A 26,432-nucleotide genomic window follows, 5' to 3' on the forward strand; every position below is an offset into this window, starting at 1 on the left:
CACAAACCCAGTTGTCTGCTTCTTGGCATCCACAGCAGCTGATGGCTGCTGATGAGATTTGGACACTGCTCCAGGTGTATTGCTTGGAAGTCTTGAAACTATTGGTGTTCCAAACCTGGTTTTGAGAGCTGCATCATGTCTCAAGCATGTGCAGAAAAGAAATACATACATTTTCTCCACAAAGTGTAGATAAATAATTCTTAACCAAAATCCTTCTGTTTTTAAATCATACTTTGCTTACTTGCAGAGATGCAGAAGATAAACTAGAACAAAGCCAGAAAACAGTAGTGGAAAGAGAAAGCATGTTGCAAAGATACAAAAAGGACTGTGAAAATCTGAAAACTGAGTTAATTGAACGAAACGAGCAAGAAAAAAGGTGTGTTCTTAGTATTACTAATAAACTGAATATAAAATAGTAATGCTCGAGTGTTTCTTACATGTACTTACTTTATGGAATTAAATCTTCTCTACTTTATAAATATTACTTTAAAAAAACACATGGAGGGGAGAAGAAGTCTTTCTGTTATGACAGTATTAGCTTATTTTTTTTAAATCTAGAAAATTGCTAGTAATTGCAGGTTAATAATTTACACTAAAATGTAACTTAGCTACCTATCCAGTTTAGTGCCTCTATTTTCTCTGCAGAATAGAGGCACTGCAGTGGAGAGCAGATGTTGGTCATAATGTATTTTTCCTGAATTATTTTTGACTGTGCTTTGCAAGGATCTACAGTATATACTTTTTGTGTCTCATATATATAACCTTGTAATGAACAGAACTAGTCAAGAGTACGAAGTGCTTTATTTTTGGGGGGAAGTAATAAAAACACAACTTCCACAAGAGATTTGTAGAATCATAGAATGGTTTCGGTTGGAAGTAACCTTAAAGATCATCTTGGTCCAACCCTCCTGCCGTGGGTAGGCAGACCTTCCACTAGATCAGATTGTCTTTGTTATCTTTAATCTTACTTATCTGTATGTTTTCAGTGTGTAATTCTTGCATTTCATAACTGCTCCTTCCCCCATCTCCCTCCCTTTCCAACCTCTGAAATGAGTAATGGTGGAAGAAATTAAGAAGGGTGAGGAGGAGCAAGATACATACGTGATCTGAAATAGTCTTTGCTTGCTTCTTTTGAATGCTTGTTTGTGTAATACCATCCCAGTCTATTTCTTTTACATGTTGATGTCGTCTCTCCAGTATCCCCCAAATAATTTATCCTTTGATCTGTTCCTATCTGACCTAGCATAATTCCAGTTACAGGAGCTCTGTTCTGCTCTTTGAATTTTGCTTTCTTATCATGGATACTGTCTCAATCTTTCGCAGGGACTTTTACCTGGAGGGAAAGGGGGGGTAGGAGAATGACTTGAAAAATGAATCTTTTTTGAAGAGCATCAGTAGTATTTATTTTTTTTAGTGGTATTATAATTTTATTTTAATACACTAAAATGACCCATAAAATGAATTCACACCAGGTGGCACACTTTCGTCTAGGAGCTTAGTTAGTTAGGAGGCAAAAGGAAGTGACCTGAAGCTGTTAATTCCGTTGTTTTTTCCTGTTTCTGGAGAAAATAGTTACCTGATTACTAAATTCTGATTTTTTTTAAAGCTGCTATGTTGCATTGCAGAGCAGAACAACAAAGAAATGAAGCTTTATTGAATGCTGAGGAGCTAACAAGAGTTTTCCAAAAGTATAAGGAGAAAATAACCGGAAGGTTTGAAAAGGTGAGATTTTGTTTGTTTGTGTGTTTTGCCACTCTGTGATGATTTTGCTTTTGCTATGTTGGGCAGCAAACAGCTATGTTATTTATGGATCACTTTTTTTTCCTGGTGGTAAAATCTTGAGAGTTGGGATGGAGTAGGCAACTTTTGTATCAATAACTTCTCTTATCTGTTGTTAAACTCTTTGCACAGTATGGTTATGCGTCCAAGAAAATTATGTTTCTTGTCTCTTTCTAACTGGGAATCATGTGTTTTACAGGTGCATCTTTATAATCATCTTTCTAATTTGTCCAAAGAAACATAGCTAGAGAATGGCTGAAATTAATACCCAAATTTCTGATGGTCAAAAATGTTTGCTGCTTCACATGAGAATAAGTCTTGAGACCATTGCCTCTGATGGAAAATTTTTATTTGATTTGACTTCTCTTCTTGTGGCATGAGGTTACCAATTTCAAACCATAGTGACATAACATTCTCTCAAATGATAGGGGAGGAAAAGGAAACTTTCTTGCCAATTTTCTTTTTCTCACAATGGCAAGCAATATGTTTGTGCTTAGCAGGAGAAAGTAAGGAAAGAAAAAAAACCAAAACCAAAACAGCATTGATTTATAGTAATTTTCTAAAAAGCCTGTTGACTTTCAAAGTTTAGACTATTTTTATAATGGAAAAAAATACTTTTTAAGGTTCAAGCTGAAGGAGCACGTTTAGGAAACTATATAATTAATTGTGAAAAGGAAAGAGAGAAGTTGAATGAAAAATGTGTCAGCTACAGAAAGCATCTAGACATCCAAGATGAGCAATTAAGGTAACAAAATCTTTTTGAAAAAATCTGTACAGTTATTTGTAAAGAAATTTCATATTAAACTGTAACTGGGAAGCTGCTGCTCAATTCACGTATCTCGAACCAAATCAGGAGGACCAGCATCAGTGAACACTTCAGGATTTCTCTGTTCTGTTTGTAGTGATCCCAATACTGGGCAGTTAAAAAGTAAATAAATTAAAGGCATAAACCTACACATTTTTAAGTGCTCTTTTGTAACTAATTCTTCAAAGTTTTAATCCCCCATGCTGCTACACTCTCAGTTAAAAGCACACTTCTATGGCCTGGGAGCATGATTTACCCTATTCACACACAGTTTCTGTAGGAAATGTGGGTACTCTGCCCCTTCTTATATTTGTTCTTCTGCATTCAGTCTGCTAATGCACATGCTGGTGAGAAAGCATCCTAAGAGGTCATCTGCACTAACCTCTGGGTGTGAGCACCTATTTGTGCACTATACAGTCAGTCCCTAGTTGGAATGAAGACTTCTGTCAGCCTTCAGTGGGGAGGCTGCACTCAGATGTGAGGGCAGGCTTTGATGCTGGCTGCGATTTGAAGCAGTGTTTATCTTGCTAGTTTCCCGCTGTTGCACACTTTCATGCTCAGTGACCATTTATTTTCAAGGCATTTTTTTCCTTGCTGATTTGTGCTGGAGTTGGCACTCATCAGGACCTTTAAGATAATTCAGTTTGCTAAGCCAACAGATAGCTAAGAAAGTGAATAACTTGCAAATGGTCAGAGTCCTATTCCCTCTCATCACTAGTAATAGAGTGTATAAGGAATACTAGATAACCTTAGTCTTAGAATATGACCCTAATTCTTTGTCATTTTAGGTATAGTTTTTTTATCCCGTTTTTAAATTTCCTCGGCTTTAGCACATTTAAAGCCTTCATCTATTCCTTACCCTTATGATGATGCTTAAAACTTTAAGTTGTTTAAGAATAAGGGGTACTTTATTCTCTACATTTGTTTTCTGGTGGCAGTTTGTATTGTCCTTATGAGAAGTGAAGGCTGAGTAAAGCAGTGAGAACTTTCTATCCTTTGGAGTCAATCCTAGACTTTGAGAGGGAAGAAAGCACTTAGCAGTGTTGTTACCTTGTTTTCCCCTGGTACTTCTAATGCTGGAAATCCTCATCTAATTATCTGTGTTGAGCTATACCTGTTGAATAGATGCCTTTTTTTAGGAAACTAAGGGAAGAGAATCACAATGCAAAAAAAGAAATTGTAACTCTAGAGGCAAAGAACAGTGAAATGATGTCAACGTTGAATCAGTCTACTCAGAAGATCCTTGGGCTTGAAAAGGAACTTAATGAGAAGAAAAGAGTACTCAAGGAGAAAAATGCTCTTGTCAGTGAAAATGCAGAGCTGAGAGCGCTTAATGCACAACAGCATAACAACCTGAAGTTATGCCATCAAGAAATGGAGAATTCAAGGCGAGAGCTCAACTTACTAGAAACCATAATTTCCCAATTGTCTTCAAGTACATCTGAAGAGGTACAGTAACAGATACATTATTCTAAATTGTGTTTTGTAACTTAAATAATTTTAACTGATATTGCATGGAAGTCTTGTGACATTGTTGAGAAATCATCTGAGTATAGTATCTATTTTTTTTTTCCGCAATATGCATGGACTAAATGTTATTTTAGTTGAAATATTTAGTCTTCATCTTTGATTTAAGAACCAGGAACAGGTGCTTTGGAGTTCATTAACTAGCAAGTTAAATTTTAAATTTAAAATTTTAATTACATTTTCTGTTCCTCTGTTCTACGCCCTGATTCTTTGGACAGAAGTATTACTTCAAAACAGGATGTCCAGTTATGTGAGACTGTAGTTCTGAGTTGAACATTGTGACATTTCTCTGATGGCAGATACACCATGTTATGCAGCCAGAGTTTGAGTCAACCTCAGTAATGGAGAAACTAGAGCAGAAGAGAGGTATTTTAGTAGTTTACTTTGCTTGACAAGTGAAGACACACCTTCCTTGATCACAAGTAATTTTTATTTTGTCAAGATGAACCTTAGCTTATTAATTTTGCACTAGTGAAGTTTTATCAGTAGCCTGTGGTTGTGGATGTCACAAAAAAATGCTCAGGGCTGCAGAGAAACATGCAAGGTTAGGAGAGTTGACTGCATCAGTTCTCCTTCCTTTTGAAACATGAATGTGAGTAGCTGTATTGAAAACAAAACTAAAAATATTCTTTCTATACAATTGTGGAATTGCCAAAATGAAGTTGGTCAAAGGATGTAGTAATTTCAAATAAAACATGATGTTTTGGGCTGCTGTGACTGTGGACATATTTGGAAGATCCTCAGAAGTCATTTAGTTGCCTTATTTGGAAAAATTTCATTCTAGAGAAAAATTAGAAGCTATTCTGATAATTTAATACAATCACTGGAATCAGAAAGGAAGCATAATGTTAGATGTTCATCAAGTAGAATTTCTGACAGTATCGCAGTGTATTTAAATTCTCATGGCAAAAACACTCATGTTTCTGTACTTGTACAGAGATGAAGGGCTGAGGACCTTAATGCCTCTAATTTCTCCTACTGTGAGATGAGTCAGCAGTGCTCTGCAAGCACTTAAGAGAATTACTTTAAAGTTACCCAAGTTTTTAACATCCTGGTATGTGACTCATAAAATGGTAGTATAGGAAGTGAGCTAGTCATACTGTTAGGCAGTAAAAAGTTGATTTTGGTTTTCCTTTAACTTTTAGTTTAATTGGCATAACCTGAGACATCAGCTATCCAGTTCATCCACCAAAGAAGCTGTCTCTGAATCCTGTGAATCAAATAAACCTTTGACTGCAAGCCTAAGGTATAACTTTCTGTTTACTGAGCTATGGCAAGAGCGGGCAGATATCTGGTACCAGAACTAGCCTGTACAAAGAGTTACTAAATAGTTATCTCCTTCTGTATAACAGCACTGGATTAGCATCAAAGGAAGCTGGAAAGCCTCACACAAACTTATCTACCTGTAATACAGTTGAGCATTTATTGAATGAAAATGAAAGACAAGAAAAAAGAGGGCTATGTGGTCTGGAAACAGAGCCTGTCAAATTGATCAAAACTCAAGAAGGTAAGCTCAACAAAACTTCTGGCAGTTCTGTCTGATTAATCTGCAGAAAAGGAATTTTGCTTTTGGTGGAGTTCAAATTTGTTTCTTATTGTGCGTGTATTTTTTTGTCTTTCAGTAGATGTATTTTAGTTGAATAGGGAGCACTTTGTCACCTACAAGTTCTGTAAATTGTCAGACTCTAGGCACAGTGTTCTTTTAGCTCTTTATGTTCTGCAGCAATGTACAAGGTACAAGTTGTGTTGAAATGGAGCCACGTATGTTTTCTTTTCACGGGTTATATTAATGTCTCCATGTTATCTTTGATCTGTCTGTGTCTTGCTACTTGAGAACTTCTCCAGTTGCCTCTGCAGTTTGTTAGAGTGGAATAAAATGACTTTAGGGCAAATATGTAATAACTCTTCTTTGTCTCTTTTGATTGTTTTCCCGTGAGACACAGCTTGTAGTTACATTATAGATTAAAAAAAAAGTTCTTGTTTCTGAATGCGATGTGTTAGTTCAATATTCTGTCATTAAATTATATTTCTCCTTTTTGGAATGTATCATTACTTCAGTGCTTGTTTGCATGTTGTTTTTTTTTTTTTTTAAAGCTTGAATTTATTTTTTTTACTTTGAGAGAGGACAAAATGTCAACAGCTGGAACTTGTCAGCAAACAATTTGAAAAGGAGAGACAAAGATTCAAGAAAGAGATGGAAAAATTACGTGTTAAACTGGCAAAATTAGATAATGAGAATTTGTCTTTGAAGACCAGCATGGCTCAGAGAACCAGTCAGTTTCAAAGCATGCAGGAAGAGCTATCAGCAAAGACTTTAAAAACTAATACCTTAAAGCAAGAAGTAAGTTTCTAATAGAAAGGAAAAAGTTCCAGGCTTTGCTTAGATCGGTCATTAGAGACGGTTAAGATAATTGCTGTGGAGAAAATGCAGTTGTCATTCTAATTTAAAAATTTGCCTCTTTTAGAACAACTTCAAGGTGGGGGTGACTTTAAGAGAAAGCAGGGGAACTTAAGGATAGCAGCCTCAGTTTATCTGTTGTCAGAAATCTCTAGTTTTTAATTTGATGTTCTTAGTGGGCTTTACTTCTGTTTTGCTTTGTTAAATGGAAAATGTGCATGGTCTTGTTCCTTTGTTAAGACCGAATTAACGTGGAGTCTTAAACAGATGTTTGAAGAACAGTTACGAGTCTTTTTCCTCACTGTGTCAATACATTTTCCAGAGATTAACATCATTAATGTGAGGAAAGAAATTAATCTTCAGCTGGCTCTTCTCTGATTTTAATAAGTTAAACTTTTAGTATTTACATGACAGTGTTAGTTACAGCATAATTTTATTTGCCATATTTCCTAATGATGACCATATATATTATAAAATGCAGTTAATAATTACAGTGTATGTTACTTATAAAATAATCATGTACTGGAGAAATTTGAGGTAAATTGTCCCGAATTCTACAATGATTAATGAAGATTATTAGAGCATATGAAAATAAATGAATGATGCCTTAAATTTAGTAAGGAATAAAAGTATCTAAAACAGAATCTCTCATAGGAAAGCATAGGAAAACACCTGAATTAGACAATAATATCTTAATGTTGGTTTCTTTGGGTTCTTTTTTTTTTTTTTTTTTTTTTTTTTTTTTTTGCCTTATTTAATTCCAGATCGCAAAGAAAGCTTCTCAGCTTTCTGCACTTAAGAAACAATTGGAAGAAAAAGCTGTTGCTTATTCTGCTGCTGCAGCACGAAGTACTGAGTTGGAACAGGAACTCATGGTATGACATATTCAGTGAAAAACCACATTTGTGTGAAATGGCATAAATGAAAATCAGAGTTGAAACTGAAGTGGTATTGTTGCATGTATTTAAAACAGACTTTGAGATGTGTTAGGGTATCTGTCTGATATTTTAGAGAGCACAGTTTAAAATTATATATGTACGTATTGTTTCAAATAAGATATACTTCTTCCTTGCTCTTGAGCATGGTAAGTTCTGAATTGACATTTTGCTGTTCCCTTTTGATGACACATACAACAAACATCTAGTTCTCGTGAAATGAACTGTAACGCTACTCTTTATTCTGGGGAGATCAGAATTTCATTTGTGCTACTAAGAAAAACCTTAAGATTTTCCATCCTTTAAGCTAATTTTTTTAATTCTTCATTTAATAAAATTAGTATTTTCTTCTCCTCAATAGAATAAGGCTACTCCTAAAGTAGAGCATACTGTGTTTGGTAGCATTCTCTATTTTTTCCTAAAGTTCTTAAGGAGTCTTTATGAAATTATTAGTGTAAGGAGTAGCAGGGATGGAATCAATGTGTTATCGGAAGTGTTGGACAAATCATTTTCATTTTCTGCTGTAGTTCTTAAATTGTGAGTTCTTAATATGTGTAGACCTGTGAATAAAATTGTCTTGTAAATGGGAACTTGTGAAGAAGGTAGTCTGAAACTCAGAGCACTGAATCTTCCAGTGCTGGTTTTGTCATATAAACTTCGTTGATTTTTGGGAAGAGGTCCAAGGTTGTTAGTGAAGTAAACAACTTTCAGATGGAAACCTGTATTTTAAAAGATTCCCTATATCCATATAAAAATACCACTTATTTTTGTTTCTTCCTGTTATGTTCTGATAGTCTGCCTTGGCAGGCATCCTGTCTGCGTAGAGGCAGCATTGGGTGGCTTTCTGTGTCTTTATTGTAGGCCTGACGTTCTTTGAGAGGAAACATGCTGTGTATAACTTAGCATTTTCTAGGTTATTTATTAATGAAATCTAGGAACTTGATTATCTAATAATAACTGCTGAATATCAGAAGTAAACATTTTTATTAAGTCCTTGCTGTTGTCATTTCCAAGGGAAAAAACAAACGCATTCGTGAATTGCAAACAACGGTCAGTGAGGAGCGCAAAGAACTAACTTCTGCTTTTGAAAAAGCAAAATTGATTCATCTCGAGCAGCATACAGAGATGGAGAAACAGATGGAACTAGTAAGGCCTTATTTGTATGCTAATATGTATGTGTGATATAGGTGGCAACTTTTTCACATGAGAATTTCTTTAATTAGTAGTTCTGATGCAGATACATAATGAGAAATGTTTATCATCTTCTCCCTGCATTTCTGGATGTTATTTTGTTTTCCATCTAATACTACACAACGTCATGACTTCCACTGGGTATGGATATCCTCTTTTCTGCTCAACTGAAGAAAAACGCAGGCTTAAAAAGAATGCTGTGGCTCTTTGCTCCAAACACCTAGCACAAAAAAAAAGTAATGTTTTAACTTCTAATCAAACTGTTATTTATGTTGTGAACATGTGTGTTCAGGGAGAGCCATCAGGATTTTTTTCATTCTTTACAGAAGAACTCACTTGTTTTATGCCATTAGAAATACAGCTTTGGCTATTTCTAACTGTTAAATTCTAGCTGTTAAGTAAACTTGTTATTTTTAATGAAGATGTATGTATGTCTTAGTGCCTTAGCTGATGACAGGCAATTACACTTTACCTTCCCTCATGGTCTTGCTTCTCTTTCTGCTTTTAATTATTAAGATTTGGGATATCTTGGTATTTTTGATACTATGCAGTATTGCTAATGTCAGAAATCTACTTGTCATTTTTAGTGGTGGTTGAATAGAATTAAACAGAGTTTAGATGTATAAGTACTCTGAATTTTTTATTAAAATAGTGAACTATGAATTATTTATGGGCAGCTTCAGACACAGCTAGATAAGAAACATCAACAATGTGTAGAACAAGAGACAACAATATCTGTTTTGCAACAAGATATTATACGTAAACAGCATCACATCGAATCATTGGATGGACTACTGATGGAGAGCAGAGAGGTAAGGCTGGCTTTTGACTTAAGTTCAAATCTGTGAAGTGACCAATGGTGAAAAGCATATCCACGGACGCATGGAAAAACTGAGAAAATGAAAAGATGACGCATGTGTGTTTCAGAGCTCTTGCTTAACTCATTGACCCAATCTGTTGTACTCCCCATACTGCTCTAAGTTGTTCAGAACTCTTCATTATTTACTGTTTCACCATTCCATTTATACTTCTGGTTTGCACCATAATCAAAGGAGAGAGGTCTGGATAAAGATCTGTTGTATCTACTCTACATGAGGCAAACAATGAGAACATTATGCTAGGTGATCCATGTTCTTTTAAATAACTAATTTTGCTGCTGAATATGAAGGGATGCCTCTTAGGAACCACATCCACACAAAAAGAATATGCAAGCGGTATACCTAAGTAGAGTGTTATATTTTCTCACCTGTATGATTCTTGTTTCTAATACTTTATTACTGCTCTGTATTTACTTTTTTCTCTTGGGGGGTGGGGTGGGAAATGTACAAACAGGAAATGAAGAAGCAAGATCTCAAGAACGATGAGAGACTGAAGGTACTGGAGAGTCAGCTGAAGGAACAAACAATCAAAGTTAGTAAACTCTTTGTAACTTTCCAGTTCATAGTCTCAAAGTTTTACGATTATGAGGTTTTTTTTTTTTTTTTAATTCTTAGCCTCTGTGGACAGGCTACGTTTAGGCTACTTTACAGAAATCTCTCTCACAGATACTTCAGAAACCTGAAGTCTTCTTGGCATCTTTTCCTTGTTTTTTATTAAAAATTTTGGTGAAACCTGCCCTTAGAGATCATGCAGTGCATAATTGCCTTGTGAAATGATTACAGGTACAAATCTCCCTTATTTATAACTGCACTTCTAGAAAAAAAAATTGTCTAACAAAGAATGCTATGTAAGTTTTTACTCCAGTTACTACGTTCTAGGCATGCAGTAATGATATTAGTTACCTTTGTGTAGCCATCTGTACCTCTTATTAGTGTTGGCTTGGTGTCTTCCTTGCAATACTTGCAACAGTAGTGGTGTTATACTTTATCACTTAGTTACTTAACACCATCAGATTTTATATGATATTAAATTCTCAAGATGTTGCCAAGGTTAGCTACTATCGACTTAACAGATAGAAAACTGGCACAAATTCAGAAAGTACATACTGTGAGTATCTTTCTAGTACCTGGGTTGTTTTTAAAATACTTAAAATTAGGATCTGTAATTGCCTCTTTTCAAAAAGCAATTTGTTTTGGTGAGGAGGGAAACATACAATCCAATATCACTTAAGAAATCAGTACCATTGAAAACACTGTACATAAGCATAATTCATGTTGATGAAAAGTTTCTTAGCATTGAAATCAAGTAGCTAAGTTACTGTTCTTAATGATATCTAGAGGTTTGTTCTTTATAACCTTGGGCAGATAACAGTCACAAAATAGTTGAAGGGCATAATTAAAATCCATATTAGTAGTATTAACAGTAAACAGCAAAATAAATTAGCAGTGTTGATACTGTCTGTTTTACAATAGAACTCTTCCTTGCCATTTTGGTAGAACTTGGGCATTGTCTCTCAGCTCAGAAAACAAACAAAAGCTTTAGTAGCTTTCTGAGATATATTCAGATATGAATTCTGTTTTTGACTTCTGACAACTCAAGTGATATTTCCAAATTTATAGAATTCTGTATGTAAATTTTAATTTGTAACAAAGTATGGGAGTCTTATGATTTGATGCTTTAAGTAGGGTTATTTGTAAACTGAACTGCAGCTACTGACAAATACTGGAGTATGTTCTTATAACTGGTAGTCTTATCTGATTTAATCTAAAATATTGAAACTTAATTTCACATGTTCATTTCTGCTTATGATCTGAGTTCTCTGCTTTTTTCTTTTGTGCCTGTTATTGCACTCTTTGTATTAAAATGTAGATTTTTAGACAAAGATCATTAAACATTTTTAGGCTATTAGCTAGTTAACAAGAAATGTGAATTTAAAGTAATCTGTGGCATTCAACTAGGAGAAACAACTTGAGTCAGCACTGGATGTATGTAAGGAAGAACTTGCACTGTATTTGAGTCAGACAGAAGAAAATAAGGAGATGTTTCAAAATCAGCTCAAAAAGAAGTCTAAAGAGGTAAAAGCTTGTTTTGGCAACTTTTCTGTATTACAGTAGTTATTGTTCTGATTGCTTTACCCTGAAATCTTGTGAAATGTGAAACAAAACCTGTGTAGTGTGAGTTGTGACTGTGAATTGCTGGGAAGAAATGCTGTATATTTTGTGATGATCGAGGGGAAAAGCATAACGAAGAAACATTGGATAAACTTAAGGAAATACCAAGAGAATGAATTGTTGAAAGAGGTAGCAAAATTGAGACTAAATGGAAGGAATCTTTGTCTTAAAAAATGGGGGGCATGCTGTTGCAATATGAACGTAAATTTACAGAATTGATTTGTGTTGCAAGTATCTTAATGGGGAAGATGTCTGAGCATAATCAGTTAAAACATTCATGTGAGGTTTTTGTCTGTAGTTCCTTCTCCCTTCTACCACTTCCCCCCCAAGACAATACTGCCCTACTTAAAAAGAGACAGGTGTTAGTCAAATGGAGCTTACAAGAATAACTGAGTGGAAATCTGTGCTCTGTATTATCACAAGCCTGTGATACGTGCTGTTTCTTTCTACGTCCTAAAACTTGTTGCTCATATACTGTGCATGGAGAGACTGACTGCTTGTGATACGGAAGGGTGGCAGGTGAGACTTCTGTGATAAATACTTCCACACATAACTGGCAGAGTCACTCCCTCCACTTTGGGGTGAGCAGCTAGTGTTTCACTTCTCATATACGCTGTTTGAAGAATGTGACTTTTTAGATAATTCCTGGCTTTCTTCACTGAGAAATCAGACTCTTCAACACATGGTGAAGCTAGACACTCAAAGTACATGGCTGTTATTGGAATGACTGTTGTCACAGAAGCAGGAAGAAATAAAGGGAGAGACTGAACTAAATTTAATGGGGAGGACAGGAACTTCCTGAGAAATTAAGTAAGAAGAGTGCCAAAAAGAAAAGTAGTTCAGTAGTTTATAAATGAGAAATCTTTGTTAAATTTGTTGAATTTGTTCTTAAAATATTAGCAGTTCAAATGTAGTTAAAAAGCAGGAATTAAAAGATTAATGTTGATAAATGACTACTTTGCTCATTTTGTAAAGCGCAACTGAATGATGTGTTATGTACTGTTGAAACTGATGCACAAAATTCACAGCCAAAATCTTATAGAATTTTTTATAAATCTGTGATTAAGAACAAAGGATAGATGAGTGTGAATAAAAATGCTTTATAGTGATGGAAAGTAAATGTATTTTCAGGTTTGTTATTTGCAAAAAGAAATAAAACTAAAAGGTCGTAATCTTCAGGACACAAATGAACAGAACGTTCTCCTGCAACAAACTCTGCATCATCAGCAGCAAATGTTGCAGCAAGAAACTATTAGAACTGGGGAACTGGAAGATAATCAAACTAAGCTTGAAGAACAGGTATAGTACAGTTGGAAGTCTGCGTAGGGACAACTGTTTTAATTCTTTAATTTTTGCATTTTGCATACCTTTAAAATCAGTATGTTCATAACTGATTTGATTTTCATTATTTCAGATATATCTAAAATAAAGGATTACCAGTTTGATTTGTGTTAAAGCAAGTTCTGTGTTGTTAAAAACTTCAGCCATTCTGTGGCTGCGTGCTTGGTAAATTAGGCCTTAGACTTCAACTAAGGGCAAGTGTATTGAAACTCAAAAGACAAGCCTAGTTACATTTGCTCAAAACCACTTCTCTTTCAATGTGACTGCAAAGTCCTAGCCTTAAACTGTATGCAATTTGAGACTGCAGAGATAACCGTTTTATTACAAGTTTCAGTGTGTGTGTTTGTTACAAGACAAAGATGCATTTTTCTATGTTGTGTAACTTTAAAAATACTGTTTGTTTGTTTTTAATACAATCTTAAATAGCTATCTACTTTAGAACAAGAACTTCAGAAACAGAAAGTATATGCAGAAGATGAGTTGAGAAAGGTAGAGGAGAAACTTTACCTAACTTGCCTGGAAGCAGATTTAAACAGACGAAAGGTGGATGAACTTAATAACGTAATCCGGTAAGTTCTGAGTAACTGAGAAGAATATTCTGAGTATTAAATATCAAAAAGAAAGATTGTACTCTGAAGTGTTATTCAGCTGTGTAGTTAGATCATTCATTGTTTGAGCAATGGACTGGAAGTTAGACAGAAAGGTTCTAACTAGCAGCAGTGTGAGGTTCTGTAACAGTCTTCAGATGGAATTAATTTGTGTCCAGGCAACCTATTTACTCTAAAAATGGTGTCATAATACAAATGAATTCGTAAATATACCAAATTGCTTGTAATTCATGGAGGGCTTGGTAAGTTTAAAATAATGCATTGGTTTTATTGCAGAAAAAGCCTTCTTGACTTTTTTTTTTTTAATGTTGATGCTGACAGGTCTGTTATTTGCATAATTGATGAGAGTAATATCTCAATAGGATCTTTCCATAACCAACTTTGTTTAACTTTGTTTAACATTACTGCTTCAAATGAAATTGACAGGATCCGTAGTATACCTGTGACATATCTGCTAACAGAATTCCCCTGGGTTCCACAGTATTCACTATTTGTGAAAGTATTTGTCTTTTCAGAGCTCAAGGATAAAGATATGTTGCTTTTGTTGTCACAAGGTTAATTTTGTTCTGGCTGCATCTTTTATTTAGACAAAAAACACTGGAGATGGATGAGTATAAGAATGAACTTACTGGTATGGAAAAAGAAGTAGTGCAATTAAAACAAGACATTGATGACAAAACAATGCAAATAAGTCATTTGGACATCACTTTGAAGGAAGCACAATCAGAGCTCGGTGAAAAGACAAGTGAGGGTAACTCAGCTGTTCTGCTTTTCAGGCTTCCTTTAATTGTGCTGTTTTGCAGTGTATTAGCTTTGATGTTTCCCCATTGTACATATTATCAAGCACAGGAGATTCAGACTGCGATAATTCTGCAGATTTTTCATAATTGTGTTTTTTATGTTGGGAATTCCATTAAAAGACAAACAAAACCCCATTGGCTTATTTTCAAGGGACATCTGCAGAGCCTCATTATTGTGGGATATACCTTTATCCTGTGTGAAATGACTAAGCAAATTGCCCACAGATGGTGGTAACGCAGATTCTTAATGTGGTAATCAAACAAGAAGCACAATTATGACAGAGGTATATGCTGTTTGTGAAAACTCATCTCTTGTTAAAAAATAAAAATCATGGGAAAGCTTATGGAAATAACAAACTTTCTAACCATCCTCCCCCCTACTTTTTTTTACCATTCTTTTCAACAGTTGTGCTTTTTTGTAGCACTGTGTATTAAGTTGCTATGTTGTGTGTTTCATGATTTAGAGTGTTTTAGATACATACTCAAATTTCAGATCAATCATAGGTCGTGATCTTGATTTTAAAAAAAGAGAACAAACAGTCAGGGCTTACATGGCCACACATTCATGGCAGCTAACTTCAGAAGTCACTGTTTTTCTGGATTTTACTATGAAAACAGTGATACTGAAAACTGATTGAGGCCGCCAGCGCTAATAGGCAGTGATGTTGTGTAAAGCCTTGACTCATGATTAAACACTTTGTGATTTGTTTTGTGCATGTTAAATAGTGACTGCTTTAGAAGATAAACTGCTTCAAAGTGAGACTTGCCACAGGGAGGCGTTGCAGAAAATAGAGGAACTAGAATCTGCATTGCAGAATGCACATGGAGAATTAAAAGTCGTTTCACTGCAGCTTCAGGGGTTGCAAGATGCATTACAGAATGCACAGTTGTCTCTGGAGGAGAAGCAGGTTGCTATCATCAATCTAACAGCTGAGCTCAGGTAAGTTAGTATCATTTCAATCACAAAAATTCAGTTATGTTAACATTTGTTTAGGAATAGTGTGTAGCTTGGGTGGTTGTCTTAAATCTTAACAGCTCTCTAATCTCTAGGTGATTTGTGGTGTGCTTGTTTTTTTTTTTGTTTGTTTGTTTTTTTTGTTTTTTTTTAATTCCAAAGCCATGAAATTATATTAATTATGGGAAATGACTTTCTTATATACTGCAGTTGATCAGAGGGCTGGAGCACCTCTCCTATAAGAAAAGGTTGAGGGAATTGGGCTTGTTTAGCTTGGAGAAGAGAAGGCTCCAGGGAGACCTCATTGTGGCCTTCCAGTATCTGAGGGGAGCGTATAAACAGGAGGGGATATGACTGTTTATGTGGGCTGATTGTGGCAGGACAAGGGGAAATGGTTTCAAACTAAGACAAAACAACGAGGTTTAGGTTGGATATTAGGAGGAAGTTTTTCACACAGAGGGTGGTGATGCACTGGAACAGGTTGCCCAAGGAGGTTGTGGATGCCCCATCCCTGTGGGCATTCAAGGCCAGGCTGGATGTGGCTCTGGGCAGCCTGGTCTGTTGGTTGGTGACCCTGCGCATAGCAGGGGGTTGAAATTACGTGATCATTGTGGTCCTTTTCAACCCAGGCCATTCTATGATTCTATTCTATGATTCTATGAAATTGTCCAGTTTCCTTTCTGCCCCTAAATTGAAGTCTGTTTCTTCTATGCTACTGTTTTTTAACAATGTTATTCAAATCTTGTCTGGGTAATCAGTTAAAAACTTGAAATTCTGCAGGTATTTGCGAAAGGGAAATAACCCAGTTATTCCATTTGGGTTTGCTCTTTTACTAAGTTAGTTGAGTCACTTTGTAGGGATACTTGGCTTTAAGTAATAGATGTGATTGTTTTCAAGTTGGATACTTTAAGCTAAATAACTGAATGTGCATGCATGGATTTCAGGTATTGCAAGGGAGAAATTGAAGACAAAAAACAAGAGCTGCTTGATATGGACCAAGCATTGAAAGAAAGGAATTGGGAACTGAAACAAAGAGCAGCACAGGTCAGATAACTTTAAGTATGTAACTCACAATTGTTCTTATTTTGTATTAAAAAAACTGCTAGATTTAATTGCTTTATCCCATCATTCCAGACTATGTTGTTAATTTAGCCACAGTGTCAACCTGAAAACTGGCTCTGTATTCCTGAAGCCTTATGGCAACTGGAAGATCAAATTGTGCCTTCCCTAAGGATACACAGGCTGTTGGTATTATAAATCCATCCCATAATTCTGATAGTAGTAAAGGTGCAGGACATGGGTTGTCATCTTGATGTTTGATAAAAGAGAGCAAAAGTCTGCACTGAAGCGCGCTTCGAGATTTTAGATTCATTTCCTTATTTGTACTGGAGCACTCTTCTCTAGATCTAAAGAAATCTCTGACTATGAAATGGCATCTTTACTGTGAAGAAATTTTTGTAGCTGACATGAAGCGTTTTCAGTCTTCTGGCTTGACTTCAGGATTTGGTATCCCTTATGGAGAAACTATTCTTCTGTCAAGTATAAATGAGAAAACTAAAGGCCAATAACTAGTTCTTGCAGGGGCTAACAGCTTGTGTATCCAAGAACATTTGAAGGGGTAGGAGGGGTAAGGAGCTGAGACTGTAAGGAGGTCAGACTTTCCAATATATTCTTGCCACAGTACTCTGTGAAGTGTTCCAAGACTTCATTGAAGCAACAGGATCTTTTTTTTTTATTTTCTGCCCTGGCAAAATTTGTGCTTCCTACAATGACAGGTACATATAATGAGCTACTAATTAAATTCAGATTAAACTGAGAACTTGATTATATTTTGTGCATCTAAACATTCTGTTACAGACTTCTTTTTCCCTCATTTTTTCAGTCATCTCTTTGCTACCTCACTGTTTTTTTGTGTGTGCTTTAAAATGAGATTCATTTTTATATTGACTGTTTAGAAGAATATTTTTTCTACGCTACAGAAGATAGGTTTAATTAATTTTGCTATATTTTGTAGTATTGCTGCTTAAATTTTGCATAATAGCTGAAAATATTTCCTTTTTTCCTTTTTTATATCTAGATTGCACAGTTGGATATGACAGTTCGTGAACATAAGGGAGAAATGGAACAACAAATAATTCAGTTAGAGTGCAATTTAGAGAAATCAGAGTTAGAAGTTAAGGAATGTAATAAACAGGTAATTCTTGCTTTAAAACAGTTTACATAATGAATGGCAGTCAGTTATATAAGAATATCTGCTCCTGGGACACAGAAGCTGGTTAAGTCAGGTTAAACTCAGAAGAGAATAACTGATGCTATATTTTAGGGGAAGGAAGGATACTGTGATATTGTACCAGCAAAAATATTTTATATTTGTCAATATAATTAGATTTATATTTGTAAATTGTATTAGAGAGTTCCTAGTATTAAAATGAAAATCTATTTCTAGTTAATATGATAATTTCCAAACTGCTCATCTAATACAGAAAAACTGGCAAAATGAATCAGAAATCAAAAAAGAACACAAAGTCAGTGTTACTGCAGGATTTGTAACGTTTCCTAAATTGTTCTGGGTTTAGTAAAATATCTACTCTAATGCAGTTGAATTTTCTGTTCAGATTGAGACCTTGGAGGGCAAACTCCAGCATTGTAAGGAGGAACTTCGTGAAAAAGACTTTGAACTGCTCCAGAGAAATCAAGAAATAAATCAGCTGAAGAAGAAAATGGAAAGACAACAACAGAGCCTAGAAGCTCTTGAGAAGGTAAAATGTTTCTTGGATTTCAACCTGTCTTTCCCCTTGCTGTTACTCACAGTGCATTGCACAATTCTTAGTACTGTTGCCTGTGTGACTGTTTAAGAAACAGTGAAGGTTAAACACCCTTCTCCATAAACAGAGTGGCTGTAAACCCTGCGAAACTCTCCTTTTAAATTTCTGGGTAGAATTCACTTAAAAACCGTTATCAAATTTTTGATGCCATTGCTGTCATTGCCTGCCAAGAACTGTACAGTGTCTTTTAATCAGGTGTCATTACCACTCCCCATGTAATTGCATTGTATATCCCGGTGTTTACAGGATCTTAATTCCCTAGCCAGTTTAAGGATTTTAAAAGGACAAATCTAATGCATACTGTTAATTATTGGCTTTGTGAAGAAATCAAAATATTGACAGTCTTTGGTGGTGTGGCGTTCTGGATATGGAGCTGCTCTCCTTTGAAATGATATTAAAAAATTGCTGTATGATGAGATTTTTTTGTATCTTAGGTATTTATCTTGTGGAAATAATTGCCTCAAAGAACATTGAGAGCTGGCATGCTCATAGGAACTGGAAGGGTTGTTCTGTTTGTATTTACATTTTAAATGGGAGCGTATAAATAAAGGGGACAGCAAATTTTATTTGAGTTATACTAACACCTGTTCTCAGACATTAAATCAGTAATTAGTGAATGTGTTACAAATACACTTTCTATGGATGTGTTTCTCTCTCTCTCTCTCTCTATATATATGTATGTATATATATATATATGTATGTATGTATATGTATATATATATATGTATATGTATCTGTCAAGAAATTTTGTTAAAGCTTTATTTTAAATGTCTACACTGGCTGTTGAGAGAGATGACACAGAACTTAGATGGACCACAGATATAATGTATGACATCTCTGCAACATTCTAAAGGCAGTAAACATAGAAAGTAATGTTGGAGCTTTATGTTTGGCTCGTGTTTTTTGTTGTTGCTATTGCTTTCTTTTTCCCCTCAGGAAGAGAAGAATGAATGTGAATAGTTTGGTATTTCTGATCTTTGAGGTCTGAAGTTATTTACCTGTTACAGACAGTGAAAAACCAGGAGAACTGCATTGGAGACCAGTACAGGGAAGCATTAGATTTGGGTCAGCAATTGAAGCTAGAACGAGAACAGCTGCAGCACACTCACTCAGAGCTACTGGAGGCTCGTCAAATGCTTGTGCAGTCCCAAAGAGAAGCAGACAGACTTGCGTGTGAATTAGAAGAAGTAAATTATCTGTCCCAAGAGAAGGTGACTTAACATTTCAATTCAGAATTGGAATTTGTTCCATATGTTCATTATTAATATAACTAATTGTTGGGAAAAAAAATATATGTATGTATATATATATATATATATATATATATATACATATATATATATTTTTTTTTTTGAAAGGATGCATTTACTTTAGTGCTTGAAGTTTATAACATGTATTGCAGCTCTGTTTGACATGGTTGACATGAAAATGTCTGAGTTTTGTTTTCCCTTGCCATTTCACACTAAGTAGCACCTCTTCTGGAAGAAGAAAATTTCAAAATCTCTTCTGTGTAATTGGGTAATGGCAGACAAAGAAAAAACCCAGATTTAAAAATGCAGTTGTTGCATTTTTTATTTTTTAGTAGAGTTAACCAAACCGTTAACCAGAAGATGATATTTCCTTTTATGTATGGAGCAGAAATGGGAAATAGCTGGTGTATTTCCATAACTAAGTATCTGCAGAGAACCTACACTTAATCAGAACTCACAAAACAGGTATCTTGTCTGTCTTGTTTTGAGTACACAGGTCATACCCAGTTGCTGTTCGTCTTCACTGAAGATGGCTACTTCTCTTTTATTACCAATTATTTTAAAAAAAAAAAGTGCAGTCAGACAGCACTCTAGGTTAGGAAGGAGCATTCATTTGCACAAATGTAGTTTTATCTTTACCAGTTTTGATTATCTAGAAATGCAGTGCTGCAGCTATGCAGTCTTGTGTAAGCTTTAGAAGTGTTCTCATAAAAGGCAGTTGTGGGTGGTTGTTTTTGTTTGTCTAAAATATACAAGAAAATAACTTAATTGCCATCTATTTCCTGTTTGGGTTACTTCTGGGAAATACTTTAGATTATGTAGTTTCCTGCTCGAATGTGTAACTAAATTAATGACCAGCAAAATCCCCCCTATTTAAAGGACTCTACCACTGTTACTCAAAAACCTTGTATTTGACTTAAGGCCCTGTTCCACTGCTGATTCCATATGAACAAATAGAAGAAATGGTTAACCTTGTTGTGCTTCTTTGCATTAAACAGAGAGAATGTGATTCACTTATCGCCTATAATTTTTCAAGAGTAAATAATGTGTTGCATTTTACAGTGTTTTTCAGATACAGGCAGGATTCATACTATGTCTTTCTGTCCTTCAGGAATCTCGTGCGAACCGTCTGGCAGAAGAACTGGGTGCTGCCAAAGCTCGTGAAGCTCAACTACAACTGCAGATGCAATCTGAGATAAACAGGCTTTTTGCAGAAATAACTTCATTACAAGACACTTGTCAGGTAAAGTTATGCATCAGAACTGAAACAGCTCCTGCCATTTCGATTATTTTATTTATCTATTTCTTTTCCTAGAGTGAGACATCTGAGAAGTCATATGTGAAGTCACTGAAGGCATTTGATGTCTGTGGAGCAGGGGGGAGGCTTACTGTGTTCTGGCTGAATAGGAAGGTTCTTTAACTGCAGATAAAAGCGGTGTCAGCTTTTCCACATTAACTTCTGTTACGGAGATGATACAGGATAGTCAAGGTCTGGATACGAAACGGACAGTGCCTGCTGCTGTCCTTCAGACACGTCACTAACATTTCCACCTTCTAACACTCTGAGGCTGATTCTTAAGGTGCCTATAAGAGCTACTGGTTAGACACATCCTTTCCAGACAAAAAAGTATTTTTTGTCATTAAAGGACTAAGCTCTAAGATAATGAATCCAGTATATCACCAGATTCTTCCTTCTCTCACAGTGAGGATGATGCACTTAAGCTTATTTTCCTGTGATATATTCTGTCTTTCTCATTGGAGACGTACTCCTGGATAAAACTCTGAGCTGGATGAAGGTTGCATAAATAAAATGTCAGAAGAAAAAAATAAAATCCAAAGGAATAAGCTGGATGCACAAAATGTTAATGAGATTCTTTGTAATAGGAAATTTTGGGGGTATGGGAACAAACCATTTTACTTGGGTTCTTTGGACAAGGTAGAAGTTGTAGTTCTTGTAGATCTCAATAGTTCACCTGATTAAGGGGTTTACTATATCAGTATAAGGCTTATTGATCACCTTTTGACATCAAGCTTTGTAAAAGCAGTTTTGCATAGGGCATTAGTTTCTAAAATTCTGTCCATTGGAGTGCAAAAACTCTCATACTTTTGAAAATATTAACATGCTTATTTCTAATTAAAAGGAACCTTGGAGATGTCTATGTTACAAGGATCATTTTCTGTATTCTGCATTAAAGTAGGGAGTTGTTTCATTCTTAGATTCAGAATAACTTCTAGCATTCAGAAAATTCCTTCTATTGTTTTTGCAAAGGAAAAATGAGGCCCAAGAAAGATGTGAAGCTTTGTGAATATACCTACACTAGCTGTATTCCTTAAGAGACTTACGATGAAGGAAATTAAATTTCAAGTTTGTTTTCATTTTAGTTAAGTGGATAGAAAACTAAATTTTAGAACCATTGTGCGTAAAAATATGACAAAGGTTCTAGCTCCATCCTCAATGTTATAGGGTTGCTTCCGTGTTTGAAAATGTTCTATGAATAAACATAACGTAAGAAAATGTTCTCCATTAGTAAAACATTTTTATTGCAGACTGACTAACTGATCTTCCACAAAAACTTTGTGCTACTTCTAAGACTTCAGTTACCTGATGGATCTGGGGAAAGCAGTGTGGGTGGATGTGTTTTGCTGGGGCCAGGTGGTATGGGTGGGTTGTCATTTGTTTTTTTTCCCCTTAATGCACTACTTTTCTGATACAGGGGATATATCAGTGCAGGTTAGAAAGTCTGTTACCTTGATTTCTCTCTTTGTTCATTCTTGTCCTTTTGAGATTCATAAAATAGCAAAATTACAGATTTCTTCAGTTAAAGTTTTATTTTTTGCTTTAATCTGTGGTGAAGATGTTGTTAACTTCAACTTCCCAGAGTGCTTTATTTTACTTTCCTCATTTAAAAGATTTAAAAAAAAAAAAAAAAAAAAAAGAGAGACAATTTACAATGGCAGAACACTCTTACGGCAAATTAATCTTCTGTGGCCAAGTTGCTTACTGAAATGAGAAATAAAAATTTTATTAGTAATACCAAGAGAAGTACAAAAAAATTAAGTGTATGTTTTCCTAAATCAATATTTAATTTTTACAATGATTTTCTCATATTTCTTACACTTGAGAAGCTTGCTCACGAGAAAGACCAAGCAAAAAGACAGATATCAACAGAACACCAGAACTTTGATTCTTACCATCTGAGTGAACAGTTACAGCAGGTGAAGGTAGAGTTAGAAGAGGCTCAAGATAATGTCACTAATCTGCAGTTACAGCTTCAGGTGAGAGATGAAATGGTTCGTGCTGCAAGTGAAACATTGCTTGTTAAGGTAAGCTGACTTACCCACCTGTTATACATAAAACATCTAAGGCAAATTCTCGTTTACCAAGAGAATTGAACAAAGTGATTGTAATCATCCAGTTCCATTTTTATATTTATCATTTAGTTTAAGTAATGATGGAGGAAAGTGGAATAACTGCAATGCATGTAAACTTAAGTCCTTAAGGTCTAAAGTGTTCATTTTAGCCAACCTCGTAGATATGATAGAGGGTTTCTGTTCTTATGTGAAAGACATTGAAGGACTACAGGATGATTCTGTTGTCATCTAAGACTTGGGTGTGTCATTTCGGTCCCAAGCAGTGTATGTGCATTGATGTGTTTTATAGCTTACTGTTTAAAAAATACATATTTTTTTGCAAAAAAAAAAAAAAAAGTCTGCATATTTGTGTTTCTTAAATGCAGGAAGCAGTGGGAAAGATGAGATACATCTCATACATAGTACAAAAATGACTAGAAGTTAGTATAATAGTCCTTTATTCATTAGCTATAAGCTTATTATGTGCTCCTTGAAGATGTGTACGCTGTTTACAGTATTCCCTTTAAAGAATAAGCATCTAGCTAATATTTAATAGATGCAAGGTAATGGCTTTTGTATGCATGATAAACAGGAGCCATATTCTAATGTGATGATACCAAATATTGGGGTGATCAATAAAGTACGTGGTATTGACTACTGTAAATGCTGCTGCTATGCATTATATACCAGAAGAATTGTTTTGTTGATCACCTTCCTTTTATTTTACTTTTTTTTAATAAATAACTGCCAAATAATTGTTTGGAATGCAAAGCTATTTTAAAGGTGGAAAAAAGCCAAACCCTTACAAGTTAACAACAAAAAAACCCTACCCTGTAATAGACCATATTTCCTGGAATCATAGAATATCCCCAGTTGGAAGGGGACCCTAAGGTTCATCAAATCCAACTCCTAATTTATTTATTGTATTTATTTCTGTTTACTTCATAAAATCCAGAATACTCATGAACTGGGTAAAATTTTATTAACGTATCGTTACAAACTGTAGGCTTTTTTCCTTTCACATGACAGAAATACTTCAGTGCTGTTGATACAGGTTTTGCAAACACTTCCTCTGTTTCCAGAAACTTGAATTGTTAATATCTTAACAGTCTGGTTCACAGTGAAACCTTAAGCCTTATGTAGAGGATTTATTTCAAGAGACAGTAGTCCTTGTACAAATTTTGTACAATTATTTTTTGTTAATATTTCTTTTCAAAGTATGCTGTGTAATTTCCTACTTATCTCCCGGAACTTAATACATTTTGAAAGATTTGTAAGCAGAGTTTATTTTGAAAGGAAGTCGCTTCTGTTGACAGAGCAGTAAACAAGTGCATTAATAATTTCAGTCCAGGAGGCAGAATTTCAGAAAGAAGCCATGGACTTGAGACCTGCAGGTAGTTGGCTTAATTTGTTAAAAGTAATCTTCAAAATGAAAAGTAATATCTTAATGCAAAAAGATTTAGATATGGTAAACTAAACTCAAATATTTTAAAGAGGCTCTGATCACAGTTGTTTTGTTCTAGGTTAGAGAATTATGAAGGAAGAAACTGTTGACAACACTAACTCTGGAATGCTGTTGCTGGCAACATTATAAGAAGAAATTTTAATCTAACATTTATAAGCAATGAATGTATTTGTGCTGGTGCAAAAGCCAGACTTAATTTTCCAACCATTTTTGTGATTATTGTCTTAATATATTCACTTATTTTATTTTTCAGAAATAAAATTTATTTTTTTTAAATATGTTGAGTTGCAAGACCTAATTTCAGCTCTGTTTCTTTTCCCAATGGTTTTAAATGGCATTATTGTGTTGCACGTTTAATTAAGATTAATTAATTAAGAGCACAGTGGTATTACCTTTTTAACAGATTTTCTTAAGGAATAAATTTGTGTTTGTTAGTCTCTGCAACTTTGTACGCTTAGAACAGTTATTAAAATGGACCTCTTTGTAAGATGCTTTAGAGCATTGATTTGATCACAAATAGACTGTAGGAAAGTATGCTTGCTGTATTCCAGCAGTGTCTTTCGGATGTAAAGATGCATGAGAAACAGAGAATTTTAATGCTTTTTTTTCCAAACTAAAAATCATAGTAAAAATATTGATTCAACTATACATTCCAAAACTTTATTTGCAGGTTTTCCAAAAATGCTGTACTGTATAGCTAGTATAAATGGCTAGTGACTCTCTAACACTGGTAATGGCATAAGCATCAGAAAGTGTAAACATGGTTATGAGGCCTAAATTCAAGTCAGATTGGTACAAATGTGATTTATGCACATTAAGATAGGTTTATAATTTGGAAAATCCAGCTAGTAAAGCTATTTTGAACTAGTGAGGTACAAAAATTAATGTATTGCAGTTTAGGTCTTAGGCTTAAGTTATATGTTGATTGTATTAAGAGTGCATCTCAGCCAGGAAAAAAAAAAAAAAAAAAAAAGGCTAGCTGTGTTATTTCAGGAGCTCTGCAGGTAGGATCATGCTAAACTCCTTGGCAGCAGGTAGGTCACTTTAACTAGATGTGCAAACATGCTCCACAAGTCCAACTACTCAGTTTCCAGTTATACAAAATCAGGTGCACATTTCACAGCTGTTGATAAGTTGCACTCATGAAATATCTATTCTGTGGTTTCAGATTATTTTTTCAGTATAAAAATCAGGATGTTGTGTAGTTTTGTTGTGGAAATGACTGTATTGTGTATTTTAAATCAAGCTCTTTACTCCTCTAAATAATAGTAAATGAAGACCAGTAGAATTAATTAGACCATTGTAATAATTGAAAAAATATTTTTTCCTCTTGTTCAGCAGATCAGTTTGTCTAGAAATTTGTGCATCAAAATTCCGACTGATGTTGTAAAACAGAGAAACATGGAATCCTGGTTTGAGGGGCTTAAAAGGAGAAAATAACCTTTCTGTAATTACAGTTGTCACCACGCTAGTGGAATTCCACTAATGTGGTGTTGCATAAAGCCTCACTTGCCCCTCCCACATGCACTAAATATAAATGTGCATGAGCAGCAAAAGCAATTTTTCAAATAGCTGGATCAGCCAAACAGTGTTTGTACATAATTATGTATGTGAATGCTAAAAGCTGTGGTCACACAGTGTGAGAAGCCTGATGAATACAAAGAATCATAATTATATTTTATTACAAAGTTTTGGCGCTGTGTTCTCTTGTTGTTGGTCTGAAAAATTAATAATTTAACTTGTTGTACTGTCTACATTAATTTCCTCATTTGGAAACTAATGTAATTTTAGATGAATGTTTCTGTGGAGTCCTACTCTTCTTGAGGTAATAACTAGTTTACATCTGCACGAAGCCTGGAAAGTTCCTTCTTGTGAACTGTGTTGCACTGACATGGAGTTACTGTTTCTTGGAAAACTTTATTCTTGAATCTGTGAATCGAAATAGTTCAAAGATGTCAGTGATTGCAAGGATGTAGTAAAGCTGACGTGCTCAGAGCCTTCCTGGCTGATTGTCCCTGCTGGTGTACTTACTCACTTTCTCTTGTCTTGTATGGGAGCAGTGCCAGAAAGCAATGTGAGGAATGTGTCTAAACAACTTGTCTCCTAACTCCGCATCACATTTTTCAATTTACTTTTTTTTAAAAAAAAAAAA

At 35.0% G+C, this 26,432-nt stretch overlaps 1 protein-coding gene across 1 annotated transcript in view; it reads left to right on the plus strand.

Annotated features, from left to right (window-relative positions):
• The window catches only part of CCDC18 (coiled-coil domain containing 18), a gene marked incomplete at its 3' end in the record, with an annotated part of 28,643 nt that extends 2,923 nt beyond the window's left edge, over positions 1-25,720 (plus strand). Inside the window, exons 6-28 of the mRNA XM_079535828.1 lie at positions 248-376; positions 1,626-1,722; positions 2,403-2,524; positions 3,724-4,033; positions 5,257-5,357; positions 5,464-5,618; positions 6,232-6,452; positions 7,274-7,384; positions 8,459-8,590; positions 9,313-9,447; positions 9,968-10,045; positions 11,473-11,589; positions 12,817-12,984; positions 13,453-13,595; positions 14,222-14,385; positions 15,161-15,374; positions 16,334-16,433; positions 17,467-17,583; positions 18,005-18,148; positions 19,222-19,425; positions 20,576-20,707; positions 22,591-22,788; positions 25,622-25,720. Of these exons, the coding sequence (XP_079391954.1) occupies positions 248-376; positions 1,626-1,722; positions 2,403-2,524; positions 3,724-4,033; positions 5,257-5,357; positions 5,464-5,618; positions 6,232-6,452; positions 7,274-7,384; positions 8,459-8,590; positions 9,313-9,447; positions 9,968-10,045; positions 11,473-11,589; positions 12,817-12,984; positions 13,453-13,595; positions 14,222-14,385; positions 15,161-15,374; positions 16,334-16,433; positions 17,467-17,583; positions 18,005-18,148; positions 19,222-19,425; positions 20,576-20,707; positions 22,591-22,788; positions 25,622-25,720 (3,391 nt within the window). The remainder of the gene's footprint in view (positions 1-247; positions 377-1,625; positions 1,723-2,402; positions 2,525-3,723; positions 4,034-5,256; positions 5,358-5,463; positions 5,619-6,231; positions 6,453-7,273; positions 7,385-8,458; positions 8,591-9,312; positions 9,448-9,967; positions 10,046-11,472; positions 11,590-12,816; positions 12,985-13,452; positions 13,596-14,221; positions 14,386-15,160; positions 15,375-16,333; positions 16,434-17,466; positions 17,584-18,004; positions 18,149-19,221; positions 19,426-20,575; positions 20,708-22,590; positions 22,789-25,621) is intronic.
• Positions 25,721-26,432: the final 712 nt, after the last annotated feature.

Source organism: Tetrao urogallus, assembly GCF_951394365.1.
Source record: "Tetrao urogallus genome assembly, chromosome: 5".
NCBI classification, from domain to species: domain Eukaryota; kingdom Metazoa; phylum Chordata; class Aves; order Galliformes; family Phasianidae; genus Tetrao; species Tetrao urogallus.